Source organism: Trachurus trachurus (genome assembly GCF_905171665.1).
Source record: "Trachurus trachurus genome assembly, chromosome: 4".
In the NCBI taxonomy this organism is placed as follows: Eukaryota; Metazoa; Chordata; class Actinopteri; order Carangiformes; family Carangidae; genus Trachurus; species Trachurus trachurus.
The window spans coordinates 14,667,957-14,678,074 of NC_139898.1; the positions used below are offsets into that span (position 1 = coordinate 14,667,957).

At 39.5% G+C, this 10,118-nt stretch overlaps 1 protein-coding gene across 2 annotated transcripts in view; it reads right to left on the reverse strand.

Moving 5' to 3' along the window:
• The window catches only part of slc44a5b (solute carrier family 44 member 5b), a 33,273-nt gene extending 28,591 nt beyond the window's left edge, over positions 1 to 4,682 (reverse strand). For both annotated transcript variants that reach the window (XM_083970582.1, XM_083970581.1), the window contains exon 1: positions 4,491 to 4,682. In XM_083970582.1, the coding sequence (XP_083826708.1) occupies positions 4,491 to 4,527 (37 nt within the window). In that variant the 5' untranslated portion in view covers positions 4,528 to 4,682. The remainder of the gene's footprint in view (positions 1 to 4,490) is intronic.
• Between the last annotated feature and the right edge of the window lie 5,436 nt (positions 4,683 to 10,118).

Consider the following 10,118-nt stretch of genomic DNA (forward strand, 5'->3'; position numbering starts at 1 on the left):
TTTTAGCATAATGATTGATAAGCTTTAATAAATCTTGTCGTATTGTTTAGTATGTTTGACCCATCAAGAGTAGCATGAATGTAGCTGCATTTAACAGTGTATCTTTGTGTTTCATAAATCAATCCAATGTCAATGTTAGCCTTATAGTTCTGAACACAAACTATATTTGTACTACAAACTGGAAACTTTAAGTCTCCCTCCTCTTTCTTCACAACTACATATAGGCCTACTGTTTTCACAGACATGAATAAACAGCCATGCGGTGCTTGCCTCTGTGCAGAAGTGAGTTTGTGAAATCGTTTACAGACTCGCCCTGTCATTAGAGTGAATAATATACTTCAAACTTGCAGGCACTGACACAGCTATCTCTTGAGAAACGACACATGAAATTAGTATCAAAAATACATAACCTTGTTAAAAATAATAAGCAGAAAGTCCCGATACAGACGAGTCTGCCATACAGACTAATAAAATGTGAAGCACTACAGAGCGAGCACTGGTCTTCATTTAAAGGGAGTATTTGCAGAGGACAGTGACACTTACAAAGCCCATAATAGCACCGAGTCTTGGGTGCAAAATGGGCCATTTGAGCCACAACCTTGTCTGACTGCAATTTCACAGGAAGAGGATGTGAATGTTTGATTCAAAACCTCAGCTCCAGCTTTCTGTCGAGACTCTGCATTGACTCAGTATAAAAATGCAGCGTTAAGGGAAGCTGCCCATGCGAGAAATTTGTTAATTAACAGTGTGCCCGACTCAACACTTTCTATGGTGAATGGAATTCATATCTAAATTGTTACTTACAAACCTGTCACAGAATGATTATGAGCTATTTTTCTACTTTTCTGACTGACTGAACATTTCTGCAGTACAGTGTAAGCCCACTGAACACTTGCTACATGGTTAGAAATGTTATATAATAACTATCAGCCTCAAGTGCACACTTGAATCTAGAATGTCGAGCATCCGAGTGATGGGATGGCAGCTAGGTGGGCTACGTACCAACAAATGGTTCACTTATTGTGTTAGTGGTTGGTATTTGTGGAATCCCCCCATTTCACAGGTACAGTCACAACTTTTATGGGAAGGTTTTTGTTGAGAGAAAAAGTGAGAACACTAGCACTTCATCTGCAAATTATGCCTTCTGGCTTGGATCGCAGAAGAAGCCGGCAAACCAAACCAAACCCGTATTCCTGTGAAAAAGCTTTACTTCTCTGCAATATGGTGAGTTTAGAGAGAAATCCTTTTCATATTCAGAGTAACTGACATCATTCAAGGTAGTGGAACTGGACAGCATCATCATCATCATCATCATCATAAGTCACTAACAGAATTTAGACAGGCAGAGATTCACAGTGCATTATCAGCAAAAAAAAAGTGATTTTCTTCACTGCACAGCACACTCTACATTTAGTCGGCATTTAAACAATAGCAGGGTGTGAAGCATTAGCTGCCAACACTACTGGGTAGGCGATTCTGATGTACAATTTGTCTTCTTGTTCTGTGCTCAGTTGTGAGACCAAAATACTCTAAACAGCTCTTCAGCCAAGCTAGCTGATGGAACGAAAGCAACAGGGAGCCAATAACATAAAGCAGCTGACCTTAACACAGGGAGGCACCATAACTCTACCCTACGCTTCACTAGCCCAGTCACTGGACTCAAAATTATGCTCCTTTATTAAATTGTGTCACTATATTCTATGTAATTATTTGGGGAGCAGCACATGAGCTGAAGCAATAGAGGGTAATGCATGTACTTTTGTAGTGCGTGTATATTAAAGAATGACGCATAGGGTTGGCATTGTGTTCAATAGGCTGTTTACACTAATCTCTAACATCAGGTTTATGGCATACTGTAAACAAGCACCAGCCTGAACTTGTGAACAGGGAGTGATATGGTTTGAAGGGCCCCGTGGTGTGCTGGATGTCTGCAGAGAGCAGTAGGAATCGATGCCAGCTGACATGTTGCAGTTATGATTGGCAGACTGCTGGAGTCATGAGGTCTGAGGGACACATGGGGCGAGCATGTGGGGAAATAGCAGGAAGACACAATTTTACTCATCAAGGGCTTGACAATGCATGTGTCAGAGCTACTGTACCTGACCGACATCTTAGGCATAATTATCATTTCAAAGTTAGACAGAGCTTTGTGATACGATGCACTTGTCACTGATATCAATGTGGAAGACTTAACTAACTCATACTGCAGGTGTGCTTGACCTGATTACCTCATGCTAATGGTCGACCTCTGCCTTTGGGTGGGTATGAAATACTGGATGACCGTATGCCTGAAGTTAATCTTTGACCACTGCATGAGACCAAATACTAAAATCCGAAATGACACTTCTTGTGATACATAATCTGTTAGGATTTATGAGTTGCCCTGTCAGTGTGGTGGATCTTAGTCTTGGTTTCAATGGCAACAGCTGTAACGGTTAGATCATTTTTCAAACCAAAGTGTGTCTGAACACTAATAGTTCAATGAATAAATGACAAAAATTACTATACAGAATGAAATATTATTAGTTGGGTGTATTACTGGCATCAAAGCTCAAAATGCCACCAGTCTGTAGAAAAGCACCAGGGTAACTGACTCTTTGTTTCAGAAGAATGACACTGCTGTATGTAAGGCATCTGGTGGTGACAAAGGATTATACTGCTTTGATAACAAAACAACACGATTACAAACACGGGCTAATGGACAGAAAATCTGCCCATGGATTAAACATGTTCATATGCCTGGAGCAGCAAAAATGCCACTTTAGGACAATAAATCCCTTTTTGATTAAAACTAGCAGAGGACATTGACCACACAATACCTACAGTAGATTGCAGCTGTTACAACACTGTAATTATTCTTATTGTGTGCAAGACGAGTGGAGAGGGCAGGAGTACGGTTAAGACTTGCTGTAAATAGACTCTCATTGTAAGCACCGGGTGAACTATATCTACTGTATATTGTTCACCCTGGTGCTTACAATGAGAGAATGATGATGATGATGATGCAATGAATGCAATGATGCAAAGAAATTTGCATCACAAGAGTTGACCAAGGATATCATCAGACATCATTTTTAAGCCAGTTTAGGATGAGAAACTTTCAAAGAAGAAGGAAGTGCTCTTATATTATACATTTGAAATAACTCTATCCTTCATTAGTGCATATTTGATGTCAATTAAGCTAAATGTACCAAATCACAGCAAGGGGTCAAACAGCACCCAGGCTACAGAAGATTACAGCTGGAAGGATCAATTGATTCATGGGCGACAGTTTACTTAATCAGGAAAGTTTTTCTGGTAACTGGTAGGCTAAACCATAAAAGCTAATCGTTAAACATTGTCTCTAGCAAAAATGCTGCAATTGTTTCATTTTATTAACACTGGTCTGGAGCATCTCTTTGTCTCACATGACTCTTAAGGTTTTTAGCGGCTGTTGTAATGTGGTAATTTGATGGCATCAGCCTGAGGGTTAGCTCAGTCTGATGGACATTTATTACTATTTACCACCATTTTAAAATTAGACCAAACGATAATCCTTTTCAAATAACAGACATCCATTGATGGTCATTTGAATGTTTTGTATCATTTTGTCAGACAGTACTGTAGCTCCACAGGAAAAACAACCTGGTATTAACAACAAAGAGGAGAATGGTGACAAATGGAGAGTGATATACCAGGTAGCCCAAGTAGCCTAAGGAGGTATTTTTCTGCATAGGGATCATTATTAAAGCAGTGTAACAAAAACACTGAGGGTGGGGGGGTGGGGAGTATTGAGTTAACTAACGTTATTCAAAAAAAAAGCACCTAACGTTAGTCTGTTTGGAAATCAATGCAATTGTTTCATGACGACACTTAAATAGCCTCTAAATAACGTAACATTACACATGTCAACAACTGCTCTGGTTAAGTAGCTATTCATTGCTGGACGAAACGATTTATCGATTAAAATAATCGACAGATCCATCGGTTTTCATGGTCATATGAAACTCCAACGGATGTTAGCGGTTGTTTTTGACTGACCATATGATTTTATCAGACAGCAGATTGACAGAAAAACCAAACATCTCGGCTTTTAGGCTACAAAAGGATGAGAGGAAAAGATGAGGAGGAAAGTGGACATTGATACACCAGGTAAACAACACAAAGCAACAAAAAAATACAAGAGTTGTCTTCTTAAAGCTGGGGACACGGATATTTTTTTAACACAATGTGACAAAAACACTCGGAGGTGGGGGAACCGTTAGGCTACTTCACTGTTCCAACGTCAGTAACGTTTATTAACGTTATTTTGCCGTTACTGCGTATTTGATGCCAACCGTTAAACACAGCCTCTGTAGCCCAGTGGCTAACTGGGCAAGCTAATGTTACCGAAAATCACAGTGAGTTGGTCAAACATCATCCTGCCAAATGAATACACCGTTTTATCCCGCTGTCATCATGTTACAGGGGGAAAATATATCAGCGTTAACAACAAAGACGAACCGACTCACCATAGTAAGAGGAGGGTATGTCCGTCTTTCTAGCCATGGCACTTCGTAGGACAAATGCAGCACCGCCGTCTTGGTTTTGGAGACCGCATATGACAGTCGAGGTGAACCGCAGTTGTTTTAATGCCTTTCAGCGGTCCCGTCGAGAGATAAACACCTGGGAAACTGGAGAGGTCTGGAGCTCTTGGTCTGAGGATGCTTCGGCCACGCAGCTGAGCGTCAGTCGTGTTTACAGCTCGACGTCATTAATTATTCCAAAACGGTCTTAAAGGGGCCGCACTGTTACTTAGCTGCTGCTGCTGCTGCTGCTGTTTCCCTTTGTTAGGAAGTGTTTTCAAAAACATGTCCACACCGTTTTTTGTGCAGATTCCAGGCTGACACCAACAGTTGTACGGTTCATATAGTAGAGAATAAAGAGATTAGACAGCTGTTTATGTCTACAGAAAACGACAAAAGTGATTTCCCAGATGCTCATCGGTTAATTAATAATAACCCAGCCAATGTTGTTACTAATTTTAAGTAGCAGTGACGGTTTCTGTTCACACTGGTGGAGAAACACTGACCTCAACTGGGTTTTCAGTGACATTGCACAACTTTCTCCTTTCCTGCCTCCTCCTCCAGTTTGCACAGTGACTTGGTAAATGACTGCTTTATCTCCTTATATGCTGATGCTGTTTCTGCTGTGGAGCCAGCATGAAACGTGAGACACAAGAAAGTCACTGTGTGTTACTAATTCTGAATTTACTGGCAACCTTATTTCTGTCTGATGCAAGCCCATACAATCTGGCCTAGTTCATACATTTGGGAAACACTTAATTTAGGCCTAAACAGGGGTCTAATCTGTTACACAGTGCATGCAAGCCTACATTCAGTTGCAATTTGGCATATTGTCTATGGTGGAGGTGTTTTGCAGATAAAGCAGCATACTGTTGTTGTTATAGTGAAAATTATAGTGGTAATATAGCAGTAATGAAAGAAACACCAATTAACAATAGGCCTACTAGGCTATTATAATTTATGATAATAATAGCAAGTGCAGAATAATTGTATCACATCTGGTTCCTGCAGCTCCAGAGTCAGATACATAGCTACAGAATGATGGATGAAAGAGAGACAGAAGACAAACTTAAAATAGAGAGAGAGAGAGAGAGAGAGAGAGAGAGAGAGAAAGAGAGAGAGAGAGGAGAAAGAAGAGGCTTCTCAGTGCGAATGTGGCAGATGGAAAAAAAATTTTTTTAAAAGTCCCCACAAATAAAATATTCACATGAGAACAAAACTACACTTAAATGCGGTAATTGAATGTAAAGTTACAACATTTGTGTTGGCACACAGAGACCTGTTAATGTTGGATTTTGAGAATATGTTGTGGTCACAGCACATTGTCAAACATTATCCCCTTTTAATGACAGAATATTAATATTAATATTTCATGCCTTGTACTGTTGGGTTAAAATGGGACAGGTAATTTGCATTAAACACTGAGATGAAATAAGTGATGTCTTTCTCTTAGTGCTCTGTCTGTGGATGAAAAGAAGACCTCAGGTTGAAGGGACGGACTTCACTGGAACATATCATATGTGGTAAGTTCACTACCAGCAGTGTACAAGGAGAATCTAAATAACATTATTGCTAAGAAAAATACATAATGTAGAACGATTTATCATGGTGACAGTCAATTTCAACCTAAAACGGCCTTAAACTGTGTAAAAGAGAGAACAGCCCATCTGCTTGTCATTCAGCAAAAAATGATGGATGCCAACAGCTTGCTAATTACATAATTGAGAGGGTGTACAACAGACACAGGCACTTTTTGTGATGGTTTAGCTTTTAGACTTCTTCCACTCCCTCAAACACAAGGTAATTATTTCATCTGTGACAGTTGTCCCGTTGCAGTTTGCATAATGAACATGAATATTTATTTAATTTTTGTCTTTTTTTTTTTTTTGATAGCTGACACAGAAGAAGATGTGCTTCAGAAAATTGCCTCTTTTTTTTTGCTTTTTATTCAGTGGGTACAATTCCTGCAGTTGCAATCAGTCCTGCGGCTAAAAACTGAATTCCCCAAAGTTCCTCCATAAAATAAAAGTGATTCAGTAACATTGTACTGCAGTAGCATCACCGCATAAATTTGCAACAGAGAAACAGAATGCACTTGGTGATTCTGGTAGACTTTTTTTCTTCTTCAATCAATTGGATAAATACAGCAATTCTGAGAGACATATATATTGTATGCTGGGTGATAGGAAATTGCATCTGTGATTGGTGAGAATGCCAGACAATGAGTCAATGATCCGTCTGTAAGAGAGGGCAATTTGCAAAGGGAATGAAGATTTTATATCTCCAGGGGCTGAAAAGCTTGTAGCTGTCTTCAGATGCTCTCTTTTTTTTAACCTGCAAAGCCAAAGTGAACAGTTATAGACTGGAGAACACAACAACATTTCAGTCACTACCACCTGCACCTTATTCTCCATGTCTTAGAGATTCACATTGGTAGTAGTACAGCTGCGATAGTTTCCGATACTGTTATGCCCTTTTAGTAATAGAAAGCAGTCAATGCTGTCTTTTGCTGAGATTAAGTGTTTGCAAACTCTCAAATAAAATCTATCATATTATGTACCGAACAAGCCTCCTAAAATGCATTCATATTCACAGTGTGAGAACCATGCATTGGTCTAAATTGTTGTTGTTGAGATTTATACCCTGCCAACAAGAGAATTCTGGTGAAATAATTTCTTCATTGCCATTTAAATGCACAGTGGGATTAAGGGAGATGGTGTCTTCAGCACAGTCTTCAGCTCGTCTGAGCTTGGTTCCCATCCCTTCACTGTTAGCAGCACTGCAGGTTATCAAACAGTTCCAATAATTTTAACCATAAAAAACACACAATAAAGCAGTTTTATGTTTAAAGTCAGTGTTTTGCTAACTCTTTCATGTGGACACCAGATGTCAGAGAAGGGTTGAGAGCTGAGTTTGCTGATAACCTTTGTTTTGATTGTTTCTGTAATGCTGATTTATCTGCAGAGATGCCCTCTCCACACCAAACAGACCAGAGAATTTAAACCAGTAAAACCCCCATAAGGCAGTTTCATTAAAAAAAAAATCAGTGCCAGGGCACCCTGGCGACTCATGTGGTAGAGCATTTATCACAAAGGCTTAGTGCTGCCTGGGTCCCAGTCCAGCCCGTGGCCCTCCCTGTATCTCTCCTTGACTTGTCTGTCACTTTCACTGTAGCTTTTCGTGGACAATTGAAGTCTCAGAGTAGCTGGTTACTGAGGCTGCTTACCTTTTTTTCTTTAATAACTTATGAAGCTCACACTCAGTGGGTTCTTACTGGCAGCCGAATTACGCACTGGTGTCCACCTCTCCATAACAAATGGCAAGTAGTTTAAAACTGGTAAATGAATAAAGCAATTTCACTTTAAGAATCTGTGACTTGCTGGTGTACTTCAGTGGACACATGATAAATCAATCTTAATTTTCTGTCAGGAAACCCTGTTGCACATTGACAGGTGACCAAATTATATGACATGCATATATACATAGGATGGGTAATTCTTAGACATTTTAATGTGGAAAAGTTACATATTAGGTTAAGTGTCACCTTTGATACTTCAAAATTCTCTATTAATCAAATCTTATCCTTAACAAAAATGAACCCACTTTTCTCTGTGGGGTTTATTAAATGCAATAGCACTATATCATAATCAGCTTTGTTAGTGTGGAAGAGTATTGCAGTGCCTTGAATTTTAGTGATAGATTAGTTTTTTGAATGGCATCCAGAGGCATCAAATCTTCAAGTTAGGGGTAATATAATGAGGAACAACAAAGAGCTTTTTGGCATAGTAAACAGGTGCAAACCAAGCAGATATTTCACACTTATATTGTATTTGGCTCAACACAGGCAGACAGCCGTCTGGCACCTCGCTGGATGGGAGGTTGGAGTTAATTAAAAAAGATTTTGTTCCACAGACATTTGCCTTGCTCTTGTCAGTGTGCACTCCCTGGAGCTCTGTTTTGAGATGCATTTGAGACCTCAGGGACACCTCTAATCAAAGCATGCGGACTGCCAGCCACCTAATCCCCTGAATTCACAATGACAAAGTGCATTATGAGGCACTGCTCCTCAATGATACAGATAATTTGGTGATTAAGATTATTCGCCTAATTATATGGCCATATGGTGTCCGAAAAACAACAGCAAACCGGGGAATGCGGAGAGGTTTTCGATGAGACATTATCACAATTTTTCAAATATTCTACCGTAATACATCTCTAAATCCTAGGAGCTGGCTTTTAACATAACATTTTAGCAAATTGAAAAGATAATATTATTTCACTTTCAGCAACCTCACACAGACGTCCATTTACAACCCTATGTAGGGCTGAATTTGAACTCATATTGATCGCTGTCAAACGAACAAATGACTTGGCGCTGTAATAGGTTCTGTTTCAGAGCTGTTGTCCTCAGAAGGTTGAATCAGTAAATAACGGCTCCTGACTGCTAAACCTCAGAACAATTATGTTTAGAGCTGCAGGTCTGTCTGTTATTGTAAGAGCAGAATGAAGGTTGGGTTTTAGTCCACATGCATTAAAATGCTGTATGTTAGGATATGTTGGTTTCCCCACTTAGATTTTAATGGTATTTTTTGTGTGGTTTTTTGTGTGTCTATTTCAGGTAACTGTCGCAGTATTGTGTAAATAATCACTTTTATCTTGTGCACAGCACCCTGCATAACAATAATGCAAAGAAAAAAAAATGCAGAAGCACAAACTTCATTATTTAGTCCACTCACATAGCTTGATGATTTCTTACAGGTCTCCAAAGTTTTTAGCCACAGACGGACCCTTCATAACCAAGCACCTCTGTGTGCAACAGGTTGTAGGCTACATACAGGAGCTTTGTGAATTTCAACCGAAGACAAATATGCTCACCTATTTGGATCTAAAATGCTCTATGGCATCCTGAAGAGGTTTTATAAAGGCTGGGTTTTGAAAAAATTCCAAAATCCATAACCCGCTTGTGGGGTCCTGAACCCCAAGTTAGAAACCACATTTATAGACTAATTTGGATGGTGATCATCTAACATCCACCAATTATCTTTGGTCTCAAAATTCCAATGGAACATGATCTCTTGTGGCCTCATATTGTTGTATTGCTATTTGTAATATGCCTCTTTTTCTTTTTTCATCTTGTGTTACATCATATTCTATATGGATCCCTAGGTATAGAGCTAATTAGTGTAATGAGGCAATTGTTTAGATGTGAGTAAATCTGGGACAAAAAAAAGGGGGAGAAGTGCTGTTCCCTCTATCCTGATTTTACAGCCCACTTCCCACTAAGTACAAGCATATCAGTTTGTGAAGTAAGGCTGTATCCACAATAACTAGAACATGAAAGACACATTAGAAAATGAAAACGGTTACACCAGTGCAGAGGGCGTCTATAAAAAGACCCTTTCCTCATTTCCCAGCACCTCCTGACTTACAGCTTCTAGCAAATCTGTCTCCCATGAGAAGCAGAAGCTCAGATTGCTGTGACAAATGAGTAAGAGTTTTCCTTAAATGGGATGTCCCAAAATCTACTTGAATGACAAAAAAATTATGATGTGCTATTCCCTGAATATGCAACAA